This window comes from Echinops telfairi, unplaced genomic scaffold, assembly GCF_000313985.2.
Source record: "Echinops telfairi isolate 266 unplaced genomic scaffold, ASM31398v2 ScPeMD7_5;HRSCAF=22, whole genome shotgun sequence".
Lineage (NCBI taxonomy): Eukaryota > Metazoa > Chordata > Mammalia > Afrosoricida > Tenrecidae > Echinops > Echinops telfairi.
The window spans coordinates 10365607-10380031 of NW_022103901.1; the positions used below are offsets into that span (position 1 = coordinate 10365607).

Here is a 14425-nt window from a genome sequence, read left to right on the forward strand (position 1 = left end):
CTACAGAACTTGTCCCCGTTCTAAACCCAACTTTGTCACGGCTGAGACAGTAGCTCCCACTTTCTGCTTCCCTCCGTGCCTGTAAAATCCGAGCTATGGGCTGTGCACACCTAGGTATGGAACTAGGGGTCAGCGTGTCCGTGTTGAACTACTTGGTTGTCAAAGTGTGTTCCACAGTGACGGCACGCACACCTTCCGCCCCCACAGCACTGCGTGCGAATTCTGTTACCCACACACTAGCCAACAGTTTTGCGTTTACTTTTCTGATCATTGCAATCCTGCTGGGAATGGAGTGTTTCCTAATCGTGGTTTTAATTTGATTTGGATACTCTTACTAACTACTAATAAAATGGATGGATACAGCAGCTGCAACAATGGGCTCACACATGAGAGCCCATTGGACTGGGGGTTTCCGTCTGTCGTACGCAGGGGTGCTGTGAGTTGGAATCAATTAGACAGTACCTAACAACAACTAACTGTATGGAGCCTCCAGTATGGATGATGCCGTCATGTAAAACAAAAAGCCTCACAACCGGATGAAGAAGAAGCATCATAAAATATGGAGAAAAGGTTGAAGTTGTCAAGGACTTTATTTTACTGGGATCTGCAGGCCTTGCCCATGGAAGCAGAAGTCGGGATGTGGAGCAGCATATTGCACTGGGCAGGTTGGCTGCGAAGGACCTCTTTAAATTGTCCAGAGATAAAGATGTCACTTGCAGGACTACGGGGCGCTTAACCCAGGCCAGGGAATTTTCAGTTGCCACGTATGTACGTGAAAGCTGAACAATGAATCCAGAGTGGTTAGTTTGTGGGGACAGCTAGCAGAATTACTAGAGTTCCTGGCCGGCTGGCTGGGCTGCCAGCAAAGCTGACTGTGTGCAGCAACGCTGAGTCTCCTCTAAGAGCTGGAGAAAAATCCAGATTCTAAAGTTGGGGGCGGGGGGTATGGCTGTGGCTTCATCCCTGCATGTCTGAGCTCGTTCTTGCTTTCTTTATTTAAAATTAGAAATATTCTATCAGCTGTAGCAAAAACCCACAGTCTTGGTGTGAGGACCTGAGAATGAGGCTGCTGGTTTCTAAATTTACATACGTGCTGTCACAACTGTAGTCCCCAAATTTGACCTAGTTTTGTTCATTTGGTTGCCTTCCAATATCTGATTTCCCTAACCTGGACACAAGCAGCCCCCGAGTACCAACCCTGACTTTAGGAATCAACCCCAACAGAGCCCCCGCCCCGCGACTTAACTTCCTGCCACCCAATCGTTTCTGACTTACAGTGACCCTATAGGACAGAGTAGAACTGCCCATGTGGATTTCCAAGATTATAAATCTTACAGTGTAGAAAGCCTTATCTTTCTCCCACCATAAAGCCTAGCATATTAAAAAAATTGAGGCACATATAATGGTTTGTAGGAACAAACAGGCACTATGCAATATACATCACACTATTGTGATGATGATGATGGAGTTAAAGATATTTTAGAAGGTCTGGAACTGAGTGGAACGATACTCTGTCTACCAAGACAAGAGTGTGATTAACGGATGCTGGCTACAAATCTAACTGTGACAGCACTGCTCACAAAGTGGGCTGAGGACAGATGTAGAAGTGGAACTCAGCGATGGTCCAGGAGCTACTCGTACAGACAAAGCCATGTCAAAAAGCATGGCTAGAAATCCTCAAAACGTTTTATTAAACAGAAATATCAAAGTATGCAGTCAATGTTTTTTCTCCATATCTTCCGTCTAAGTAGGCCTGGGGAACCTTTTATAACACTATGCGAAGGACACATAAAAAATGATCAACTTAAAAATTAGCCTGTTATACATGGTAAACATTTCATTAACTCACCCCTAAGACGATGGCTAGAACTGCCTCTCTTTGGTGCGATGTTAGCTAATACCGACGACTTTGTGAGCCTTCTAGAGCCCACCGAAGCCCCGATGCGTGGTGATTATGCTTTGGGCTGCTAACCACAAAGCCAGCAGTTTGAAGTCACCAGCACTCTGTGGGAGAAAGATAAAAGAATCCTACTCCGGTCAGGAGTGACAGTCTCAGAAACCCACAGGGGCAGTTCTACCTTGTCCTACAGGGTTGCTGTGAGTCAGCATTGGCTCAATGGCCGTGGGTTTAGTTGGGCTAGACATTTCCCACCCTGATGGAGGGTTTCCCAATAAAATGCTCCTAAGACAGCCTTTGCCACCCTTAAGGAATAAACAGGTGCATCGCTGTAATAGGAAACAGTGTCGCTTCGCACAACTTTCCTGGCCTTTTTCTCATGGGTGCAGTTTTTTATTTTCTTGAAACTCCATCTTTACCCCCCATGATGTCCGAGAAAACCTATCAAGAGGGTCCCACTGAACTTCCCCAGATTCAGTCACTGAACCTTCTGAGCCGACCTGGCCACATTGAATAAACTGGTCCAGCAGAGCCCCTTGTAAGAACACTGCTTTGACTGGACCTTTTAAAAAAAATTCTAAGGCTCCCTACCAAGACTCAGAGAAGTGTGTGAGTGAATGAGCTTGTCTGCAGTCATCCCTGCCCACAGGGACGTGCTTACAAACATTCGTCCGGAAAAAACCCAAACCTATATGAACTAGCACCCCCAGTCGCAATACTTTTTGACTTACCCTTGCATGCACCCGCTTGTTTGGTTCGTTATATTTTTGTCACTACAAGCTTAGGGTGGGACAAAGATTGATACTAAAAAGGATCCATTCCTAAGGCAGTGCCTCTAATGCTCTCTCTTGGTCGGCTTTGCCTGCCATCTCTGGCTACACCACGGTTCTGTAGAAAAAACAGATGTTCTGAGGTCTCATTGACATCAGGAATCATGACCACTGGTGGACACAAACTCTTGGTCAGCCGAGTATATGCGACATGCGTGGAGGCTCGGTGTGTTTCTGAAGCTGTAACTGTATTACAGGAGCTCCATCTTTCTCCCTCAGATGGCTAGTGGTTTTGAACTGCCGATCTTGAGGATCACAGCCAAAGATGTAACCACTGTGCCACCAGGGCTCATCCTACAGCCCATCCCCTTTCAGGATTAAGTAGTAGAGACTTATCTACTTTTAAACAACTTGACTCTAATAACCGATTCCATCCTACCTTGGACAGAGCTCTGGGCTAGGTGGTCAAGTGATGTCCTTGTTAGCTGTTTACTTTGTGACAGGTTTTCATCCTCCTGTGCCTTGGTTTCCCCGTGTGACTGCTAGTGGTTCCTAGTGGAAGCGCTTATATCTCCATTGAAGGAAAATTTTAATACGTGTTTGTTCAGTACGTCAGCACTTTCCCATGAGTCTGGGTTGGAGAAGTATGGACGCACCGTGCCGCTGTTTTTGTTCCAACCTGCCATCCCCACCCCCCAATCTGACCTTTTATATTTACTTCTGCTGGGCCGAGGCGGACAGATTAAATTCAGGCACTAAATGACAGCTGTAGACATTTTATCAGAAGGACCAGTGTCTGTAAGGAACTAAATTGCCAAAGGAGGGTGGAGTGTAAAAAGTTTTCAGATGGAGTTTGAAGAGGAGAGCCACTGAGGGAAAATGAGAGGAAGGAGATTGAAGCAGGAGCTTGGGGCTTAAGAAAGGTTTCCTAAAATGGGTGGAATTGACCCTGGCTTAGGACTGTGTGAGTTCCAGATCAGAATGAAACGGGCTTAGCTATGCCCTGCTCGGAAGTAGAGACAGACCGTCCCAGGACTGTAGAAACGCAATCTGGGGTGCAGGAATTGGAATACAAGTCTTCCGAGGCAAGGAAGTCCCAAGTCAAAATCTGGCACAAATAAAAGACCTCAGGTGCTGGGCGGAACGGGCTTTTTCCACTGTTGACCTGACAGCCTGTCTTATCTGAGCAGCTGAACAGGTTTGAGGCTTTTCTGAAGCAAGGGAGAAGCAGAGTGTGAGCCAGCTTGCGGGTGACGGGTGACCACAGGAAAACAAAAGGTGTGGGATCTGCGAAAATGCCAGCAGTACTAGACTCAAAGGGGAGAGGAAGCGAGAAGGAAGTCGGCCAGCTTTAGCATCTACAAGTGGTTGCATTTACTTGAGTAATTCAGAGCACTTCAAGGCCATTTAGATGTCCAGTGAAAAGGAAACTGAAGTCGATCCAGAGCACGTGACAAGGCTGAATTACAGTTTCAGTCCTACTCCCTTGCTCTCATTTGGAAAAACCTGCCCTGTCTGGGGAAAACAAATGCATCTCTCTATGTCCCTAAAACCTCCTGGTTAGAGATAAGAGAAGGGAATTGGTTGCCACAAATGGAAAGGCAGGCCCGCCTTCCATTCTGGCTCTCGCGCCTTCCGGAAAGCGCCAGGGAGCTATGCTGGGAAAACTTGAGTTGGGGTTAAGGAACAGGGTCTGCGTCACTCAAGGCCAACAGCTCACATCTAGCCCATTGCAGGAGCCTGCCGTGCACCCAGGGAGACACAGCACACCTAGACCATCGACTCCGGCTCTGGGAGGAGAGGGGTTCTGGTTCTAAACCGCTTATCACAGAGCATGGCCTCTCTCTGATTCAGAAGCAGGTACTCTGACTCCTAGGCCATGTAACTAGGCCCCTTCCTGGGCTTCCAAGTGTGGGCCTGAAAAGCATTTTCTCTGCCCCGAAACTCTGGCTCTGGTGACAGGTAACTGGGCAGGCAGGCATCAAGGTCAGAGCAATGCTTTTTGCACTGTGCGATGGAGACATCCTGGTCCTTCAGACCACTTATTTCTTTCCTCTGTTTCCCTCCCGCCCTCTCAACACATCAAAACAAAGCCTCCTCTTCGAGCTCGGCCACAGGCACGCCAGGTGTTCTAAGCATCCCCCTTGGATTGGTGTCTCCGGGAGTCCACGCACTTCGCTGACAGTTCCAGGTCGTCCTTTCAGGAAATGCCAGTGACCTTTTTGTGTGTGATGGGCTTGGACTCTGTTTCTCTAGTGTCAACATAATCCACACCCTCTCTCCCGTGACTAGTCATTCCCCGTCCTTCCCCCAAGTCACCTTGCCCCCTGACCTGTCTGTGAGCCCACTGCCCTGTTGACCAGGGCCTTTTCCAGGCTCCCTGGGCCCTTCATGCTTTCTTCCTTGTACCTTTTCCTTGTGGATTGGGGGAAAGTTTACATCCGTTTCACATTGAACAATTCATGCACATTCTGTTTCCTCTCCTTCATTACACTCCCCTCTTAGTCCACCTCCTCCCTGTTTCTTATTTCCATTCCTCCTCCTGAACTGTGGCTGGAGAAGTGCTCAAACGGTTGATTATTCTAAGGTGTGCATATCTCATTGGTGGTGTTGACCCTACATAGATCCTACATCATGCTATTGTACGTACGTAGACCCTACTATTTTGCTGAAAATCGAGCCAAGGAGTAAGTTCCGTTCCAGACCTGAACGGTGCCTAAGGCCCATAGTCTTAGGGGTTCCACCAGTCTCTATCTGACCAATAAGCCTGGCCTCTTTTATGATTTTGAGTCTTGTGCCACATGTTTCTTCCTGAGCCCCTGTTAGAAGCTCCTGATGATCAAGAACTAGTTGCTCTCATTTAGGATCCCCCAGTGCCTACCACAATGCCTTTGTCTTTTGACAAGTCAGTATGTATTAGTCAGAGGTAAACCAGAGGACAAGGATCACAGAGGGGTCTCTTTAGGCTAGGCAGTTGAAAAACCTTGCTTTCTGAGGGGGGTGGGCCTAGTAGTTGGGATGAAAAAAATCTTAAACCAGGCTGGCTGGAATTAAAAACAAAGCCAAATCAAGCCATTAGCAAGGGAGGCTTCAGAAGAGAAGAGTCTTCGGGCAGATGAAGTTGAAGAGCTGCTATTGTTGGACTTGCAGAAACAAAGCCTGGCCTTTGGGTTTCCCTGCGCTTGTCTTTCCTTGGGACACCGCTCCTCTTTGACAGGACTTGTCTTTTTTTTAAGGGATACTTTGAAACCCTCCACTGAGACGTCTAGAAGAAGCATTACTGAGCGTGCCCTCAAGTGTATGCTCCAAGGTCCTGTCTTTTGTTAGCACCCAATAATCAGTCATTCCTCACCCAGCAAGGCAACCACCCTTCCCAGCCCATCTTCCCCATGGCCGTACGTAAACTGATAAATATGAGGGGCTTCAAATTTAAGGGAAGATTTCCATTATCTCAAAATCCCATTTTCCCAAGAATTGTTTAAAACCACCTCGTACTCTACCATTTTCCAAGACCTAGACCCACCAAAAACCAAACAACACCACCCCCAAACCCCACAACTATCAGGTCTATTTTGACTTACAGCAACCTTACATAAGGTCTCCAAGACTAAGTGTTCCAGGGATTGGGAAAAGACTCATCTCCCTCCCTTGTAGAGACTGGGGAGGTTGAACTTTCAACCTGGTGGTCAGCAGTTCAGTGCTTACCCAAGAGCACCACCAGACAGCAGGAGTACCTTAGTCCTACCTTTGTCCCTCGGAAGCATGAAGGTGCGCTTTCCCCAACTTCTTCATGAAATGCGGGAGTTTCTGTTTGGTCCGTCTGACTCTCTCTTCTCCTCCCTGGCTTTCTTCTGAGGACATGGGCCGGGCCCTCTCTCAGAGTTCCTTGTATTTTAGATTCCTGATTTCCCCTTTTATTCCAGGGGAGTAACAGTCTGCAGAGGAAAACCTGAGGGATAAGGAAAGGGAAACGTACGACATCCTGCCTGACTCAGTTCCAAATTCCTCTGTTGGATCCCTCAGGAGACCAGTTGGAGTGGGGACCAGAAGCCTTTAGTGGTGGAAGCTCCACAAGGTTTCTGAGGGCAAAACTGGACCCCTGGGGAGTCCAGAACTCACAGGGCAAGCACTAAAGCGTCACTCCAGGAATGCATTCCTGGCATGTGCCGATCTCCTGTCTGGATGTTGGCCTCGATTCCCTCCGCCCCATGGAAACGTAGTCTGGAGCATGATTCCCAGAGAGCTCTTCTGAAAGAAGAGGGGCCCTCCCCATCCCCACTGCCCTCTGGCTTCTATGGACACAGAGGAGGAGCAGCCAGCCTAGTGTTTGTCTTCGTTCCCATCTTTATTTTATCAGGAATAGTCACAGGCCTTTATTTCTTCCTACCCTCATGTGGAAGAGACTTGTACTTTCGTGGGCTCTGGGACCTTGAAGGTACATGCTCTCGGCTCAAACCATGATAAACCAGGAAGTGGGGATGGGTTGATCGTGGCTGGACATCAGAACTTTGAGGTTCTGAGCTAAAGGAGAGGAGGCTGCTGCTTAGACAGGCTCTGACGTTCCTCTCCGGAATGACTGGAGTCCCAGTGGGTTCCGGGCCTTTCTTCTCTGCCTCTCACTAGAAGACCAAACTCAGAGCCACCCTGTCACAGGGTAGAACTGCCCCAGGAGTTTCTGAGACTGCAGCGATTGACAGGAGAAGAACGCCCCATCTTACTCCCCAGGAGGACGGGGTGGTTTCAAACTGCTGACCTTGTGGGTCACAACCCATCTCGTAACCACTCTGCCACCTCCAAACTATCCACGATTCCCTTCTTCCTTTGAATTAGGCAGTAGCTTAGGAAAGGGGTTCTGTCTGTGCTTAGTTTTGTCCTTCCTCCTGCCTCCCCTGCTCAGAACCGGACCTGCAGGGCTGAGTGTAACGATCACCCTTCTCTCCCACAGGAGGGGCCTGAACCCACCCCATCGAGTCAAGTCCATCTCCATGACAACTTTCACAGAGCCCGAAGTCCTCTTCCTTCAGTCGCGTGGGAATGAGGTGAGCGGCCCTTCGGGACCGGCTAGGAGGCTGTGCTGGCCCTGACTTCCCTCAGAGCCGTCCTTACCTCAGAATTCTAGAAGAAGCACGAGCATGTTTTGCTTCTTGTTTCCTTTTAACTTTTCACTGTGATTTGGGCAAAAGTTTGAAAATTGGTTTTCAGTTCCCATGCATTTTGGTTTGTGACATTGATTATGGTACCCTGCCAGGAACAGCAAGCACCCTGTCCACTTCCTGCCGCTGCCTCCCGTTTCCCCTTGTCCTTCCTTGTCTCTCTATCCCTGGGCAAAAGCTGCCCTTTTGGTCTTGCATGGTTGATTGTACGGGACGCAGTGGTCTCTTTGAGTTTCTTTTTTTTTCTTTCTCCCCCAGTATGGAGGAGGAGGCCTGGTGACACAGGGGTTAAAGCACGTGGCTGCTAGCCCAAAGGCCTGCAGTCGGAACCCACCAGCCACTCCCAGGGAGCACACGAGGCAGTCAGCTGCCCCGTCCACTGAAGGCTTACAGAGCAATTGTCCCTTCAGCAATTCAGGCACAGGTTTCATCTCATTTGTTACAATCCTTGATCCAACAGCTGTGTCCCCATCCCTCCTTCATGTCTAACCCTTCTGAACTTAGTCCCTGGGTAAATGCAGCTCTTTTGATATCCAGTGGTTAATCATTCCAAGGTGTGCACACCTCCCTTGCAGACCCGTCCATTGTTGGGCTGAAAAGTTGAGCTAAGGGGGCGAGTCAGTTCCAGACCTGCAGGGTAGCGGAGGGGTTCCGCCAGTCTCTACCTGTCCCAGTAATCCTGGTCGCTTTTATGATTTGGGTTTTGTTGGACATTTTTCTCCTCCCCTGCCCTTCTCAGGACCCTCTAATGTGACCCCTTTAAGAGTGGTTAGCAGTGGAAGCCAGGCGCCATCTTGTTCTTCTGGCCTCAGGGTCCTGGAGGTTGCTATGTGGGTGACACAGTTTCCACGGGTCTTTAGTTTTCTTTGGCTGAAGGTCTCGTGTCTTATGTATATTGAATCTTAGGAATACAAAGTACGTTTCTCCAGGTCCCTTGCTTGAGGAAGTGAGGCAAGGAGCAGTCTGTCTGTGGGACTTGCCCCCGGCACTCGAGAAGGAAACTAGAGCTGCAGGCTCATGGCTTCTCAGTTGACTCAGAAGGGCCAGTCCCCTGCGTATGATTTCCATGGAGCCAACCCTGCCGACAGGAGCCTGGACAACCGTGCTTGACGCCATTAAACCCTTCCCCAGCTACCTCTGTTGGTTGTACCTACCCCCAGTTTACAGTAATTAACTTAATTCAGGGTCTGGTAGAAGGCACAGTTCAGAAAACTGTCCCCAACCCAACTTTCAAGCTTAATTCCCCTAATTCATGGCCTTCTGCTTTCCATTTGTGACCCTATGCAGTGATACATTATTTATCTCAGGGATGACCTCTCCACTTGATTCCAAGCTCTGTGAAGGAGGAGGGATCCTGTTTGCTCTGTGAAGGAGGAGGGATCCTGTTTGCCCTGTAACCAGATCTTAGCTGTAACCAGATCCTAGCTCTGTGTCCAAGCTCCAAAAAGAAGTATGGAGAAAGACATTGGAAGTGGGGTCTTTCCCACTTTGTGGTTTTTTTGCTCCAAGTCCTGACTCCATTCCTTTAGGTCTGCAGGAAGATCTGGCTGGGTCTTTTTGATGCCCGGACATCTTTAGTACCAGATTCCAGGGATCCGCAGAAGGTGAAGGAGTTTCTCCAGGAGAAGTATGAGAAGAAGAGATGGTGAGGATGTGTTTCTCAATTCCCAGAGTTGAATTTGGACTTCTTTCAAAGACTGAACTTGGGTGGATTGGGTCAACTGTGAGGGATCCCAAGCAGTTAGGGCTAAGTACTGGCCTCTAAGAACTTGACACTAAAGGACCACTTGTTGCCCGTCCCTGACCCTGCGTGTCTATGTCCCCTCATCTGAAGAGACCGCAGGCCAGCTGAAAGGCGATAGGCATGTGGGAGTGTAGATTCATTTTACAGATCATCTCTTACGTGGGCAAGATGGCTAGAAGCTCACTTTCAATCGCTCTGTGCCTTTATCCCCTTGTGTTAGTCGTGGTTTTGATGCACACAGTAGCAGCTCCATTCTCCTAGCCCTGTCCTTCCCAAGGAGCCCTTCCGATGGTTTGTGGGCGGAGAAGAGAATGCAGAGGGCTCGCAGTTGGTGTGCACAGAACAGCAATTCGGAGTTCCTCCTGAGGCATCCCCTGTAGGGCTCTCCCACCGGAGGTGGGGTAAGGGGTTCTCAGAAGTCTCCAGAGCAGACAGAATGGACTATGGATTGTGAGTGCAGACACTTTGGGTGTGGGACCGAGCAGGAGGAGTTTGGAGAGACACCCAGGAAATAAAAAGGGGGGCCTTGAGTAGAAAGTTGGAAAATAAGATCTCCTGGTCACCAGAAGCCTCACGTCTTATTGCGTGAAACACAGATGGCTCAAGGTGTCTAAAAGAGGGTGGCGGGGCCGGAGGAGGGGAGGTTGGCATAAGCCGCAGCAAACGGAACCTTCTTCCAGAATCACTATTAAGCAGCTGACAGTCAAGGGGAATTCATGGTGGCCAGAACATGGTGGGATTCCCTTTGACTCGGAGCAAAGATGAGAAAGGGCTGTTTCCCCAAGCTGAGGATGGCCCAAGGTTGTATCCCTCTCCTTCAACCTAACTGTTCTTTCTCAAAGGTATGTCCCCCCAGACCAAGTGAAAGGGCCCACTTATACCAAAGGCAGTGCCTCCACCCCTACCCAGGGCTCAGCCCCTGAAGGGAAGCCCCCGCGGACACTTCTGGGTGACCCTGTGCCCTCGCTCTCAGCTGTTGCGTCCACCTCCAACCAGGTAATTGTCAGAGCTGCACATTTACTTGGGGTGCTAGGAAACGAGGCGTCGCTCCCTGAGTTGTCCCTGGGCTTTGTGGCCAGCAGTGGGAGAGCTGTGCGTCTGTCCTCAGCCCTGCTGTTGCCCGTGTCTTGCCCCTGGGCCTTTGGCACTCCTACCTTTTGGGAAGCAAGAAGCCCTCAGGAAGAGGTATGTGGAGAAGTGAGAGCATCAACTCCACTCCCTCCAAGGAAACACAGAAGGGATATTCCGGCACCTGGGAAAGGGGAAGATGTGAAAAACCGAGCGGACGAACTGGCTCCATTCCTGTGCACTCTAAGAGTGGAACGCTGGGGGCCAGCCTCCCAGCTGGAGGCAATTAATGACTCATTCTTCCCTCACCACGTGGTATCCTGGGGCAGCCTGGGGGATCTTGGAGGGCCTGGGTCACGCCTGGGATTTCACGTGCTATCTGCTATTCCTTCTCCTTCAAGTCCGCCAGTCAGTCTCAGGCTCGGATAGCCCAGCCACGGAGCTCCCAGGCCCCTGCCCACTCTTCTGTCAAGAAAGCCAGCACTGACCTGCTGGCTGACATCGGTGGAGACCCCTTTGCTGCTCCCCAGACAGCTCCAACTTTTGCCGGATTCCCGGCGTTTGGGGGTAAGTGGGACTGGGGTGAGAACCTCCCCATGATCACGTACCCCGCAGCAGAAGGCTTTCCCACTGTGAAGTAATGGAGTTGCACAGGGCCTGGGTCTCCTCCTGGGCATGCACGCGGTGGAGGCTCGGAGCCTCGAGATCGGGAGTCGGAGGCAAGCGCATCCAGCAGGGATTGTGTCTGGGCGTTTGGCTATGAGAACTCAGAGCTTCCAGCACTTCCTGTCAGGACACTGGAAATAGCCTTTTTATCATTTTCTCTCTCTATTGAAATGGTTGCAGGGGATGGGATTATCATGTGCTTCATTTCCCCTGCCCTCTTCCCAGAGACCAGCAATGGCAGCTGGAAGGCTGAACAGTAGAGGTTCTGTTGCTTTTTCAGCCCACCTTCCCCACAGACACAATTGTGTGTGTTTTCCATGTCATTCCCAGCCTAGGTTCTGAACAAAATGTTTCTACTTCATAGAGCAAGGATAACAAAAGGTGGGGAGGGAACTCAGAGGTCTCCCCCAGTGTGTGTGACTGCCCTATCCCGGGCCTCCTTTAGAATTAGTATATATTATATGAAGGCATTTACATATATTATCTCTATATTGCTATACTCCCTCCCCTATAGGACAGACACCATCCCATGGCGGCTTTGCCAACTTTGATGCCTTTGGCAGTAGCCCCAGCTCATCTACATTTGGAAATATTGCTCCAGCTGGCCAGGCCCCATTCCAGGCCCAGCCCACGCCCACAGGTAAACTGCCCGCTGGTTTCCTTTCTCCCTTTGATCTGCGTCCAGTTCTGCGTCCATAGTCACCCTTTGTTCGCATCTGACCAGCCTGCGGGCCTGAGTACAGGCGAGACGGACAGAGAGGGAGCAGCACAAGAAAAGGATGGAAGGGTCTCTCACGGATTCTTGTCTGGACGAGGGAACTCTTTTGTCTTTTCTTCATGAGGGGAAACGGCCACAGGTGTAGCCTAAGGTGACCAGATTTAAAGCGGACACCATTGACCGGGAGTGGGGGGCGAGGGGGGTGTTTCTTGATTAAAAATTTGGTCTCTATGGACCAAATAGACCGTTCCCTAGCTTGTCGTGCATTCTTTCCAAAAATCGGACTGTCCCGCCATAAGTGTTCTGGTCACCTTAGTGTAGCCAGAGTTGTTCAGTGTAGACCCTAGACAGTTTCTGACCGGGAAATCCGGATGACCAGAACGCTAGAAGGACTGAGACCCCCTGGTTGTCCGTGCGCTGTAGGATTGGGGGAGAGTTCAGGGTAGTCTCCAGGGGGCTGCACCCCAGCCTCTACAAGCACCCCCATTACCCGCATGCTGTGTCGGGGAAACTCTCACAGCACTGGTTCCTCCTTAGCCTCCTGAATAGCTGTGGGGCTGCCTGTCTCCCTTTTTACATCCTAAAAGCCTGGGAAGGGCAGCTAGTGAGCTGGACAGACGGTATTTGGGGGACAGCCAGAGGTGGACTGACTGACATTCTCTCTCTCCCCTGTGCGCCCACATCCTTTCCCTCCTCACCCTCCCTGCCAGCCAGTCGGATGCTAACTGGAAGTTACAGTTTTGGTAAGTGATTCCTCCCACCCAAGGGGAAAAGTCCAGCTCTCCTGTCATCTGGTCGTAGAGTCTCGAGGTCTAGAAGAAACCTTTAGCGTTGAGACATTTTACAGAGGCAGCAGTTAGGCAGTTTGCCTGGTTGAGTGGCCTGCAGAGTAGCAGAGATGGGACCAGAGCCCAGACCTGCCCACAGCTGCTCACTGTGCCCCATAGACTGGCTGCTTGCTTTGTTTGGTTGGGATTTTTCTGAATGGGACAAAAAGAGACATTTTAGATCTGTTAAAAGTTAAAATTCACTAAGGAGTCCTCACAGTCAGGAACTTAGTGACACCCTAGCCTTGAAATCCCCGCAGCAGAAACGACGAGGTGCAATGAGAATATCATCCCCTGTAGGAGGAGCCTCCAGCTCTCCGAGTACCACTTGAACAAGTTCAGCTTCATCAGTAGACCTGTATGCCCACCAGACACAATACATGAGAAACATGTAAAAACATCTATGTTATTGTTAGGTGCCATTAGTCAGTTCCAAATCGTAATGAGCCTACGTGGGACTGGAGAAACACTGCCTGCTCTTGCACAGGGGCTGTGTTGGGGCCATTGCTACAACCCCTGAATCAGCCTCTCTCTGGGCTCTCCTGACACCATGTCCACAGTGTGTGCGATGAAGTCTCACCATCCCAGCTTTTAAGTTCTGAGCTGCACAGATTGGTTGGTTTGTTCTTCTGGCAGTCCAGGTGCGTTACATCTTCTTCACCAGCCAGCCCCACCATTCAAATGTGGGCTTCAAACATAGCACTCTTACACGGTTGGACTGTATACTAGGGGGAAACTGTCCAGAAAGTCTAAAAAAGTAGAAATTACACAAGTCACATTCTTTATGGTAAGAGATGTACCAAAGCTTAAGAAGCCTTGAACTAGGCAGGGAAAAGATACTTACATTAACAAGGAACAAATATTCAGAATATGTATTTTAAAACCCCTATAAGAGGTTTCCGGTTCTGGATTCCGGAAGTTGCTTTTTAAGCTAGCGTGCGGCTCGGTGTGGTTTCTCTGAGCTTCCACGATGGCGTACCGCGGCCAACGCCAGAAAGTACAGAAGGTGATGGTGCAGCCCTTCAACCTCATCTTTAGATACTTGCAAAATAGATCCCGGATTCAGGTGTGGCTCTATGAGCAAGTGAATATGCGGATAGAGGGCTGTATCATAGGCTTTGATGAGTACATGAACCTTGTATTAGATGATGCAGAAGAGATTCATTCTAAAACAAAGTCAAGTCAAGGAAACAACTGGGACGGATCATGCTGAAAGGAGATAACATTACTCTGCTACAAAGCGTGTCCAACTAGAACTGATCATTGAAGCGAGAAGCTGAGGGCAAGAGCTCCCCCACTCCCCCTTTTTAAGTTTCTTTGTTATGAGTATAGTTCTAAAACATGGCTCATAGTGTTTTCATTACCCTTAGGTTCTTACTCAACCGCAATAAATGGCCTCTGTGGGATTGTTTTTATTAAAACAAAAAACAAAAAAAAACTGTAAGAAAGAAAAGTGAAATAATAGGCCAGAAACACAACCCAGTAGTAACCCTGAAAAGTCCAATATCCTCAGCCTAACTAATCAGGGAGGAATAGGCTGTGAGGGGCAGTCGTGACCCTACCCATCTTATTGATGACCCTG

At 49.6% G+C, this 14425-nt stretch overlaps 1 protein-coding gene and 1 pseudogene across 1 annotated transcript in view; both read left to right on the plus strand.

Annotated features, from left to right (window-relative positions):
• The window catches only part of AGFG2 (ArfGAP with FG repeats 2), a 28128-nt gene that overhangs the window by 6726 nt on the left and 6977 nt on the right, over positions 1-14425 (plus strand). The window contains exons 2-7 of the mRNA XM_045284947.1: positions 7613-7706; positions 9350-9465; positions 10407-10560; positions 11034-11199; positions 11813-11938; positions 12727-12759. Of these exons, the coding sequence (XP_045140882.1) occupies positions 7613-7706; positions 9350-9465; positions 10407-10560; positions 11034-11199; positions 11813-11938; positions 12727-12759 (689 nt within the window). The remainder of the gene's footprint in view (positions 1-7612; positions 7707-9349; positions 9466-10406; positions 10561-11033; positions 11200-11812; positions 11939-12726; positions 12760-14425) is intronic.
• Positions 12847-14402, plus strand: LOC123521070 (annotated as a pseudogene).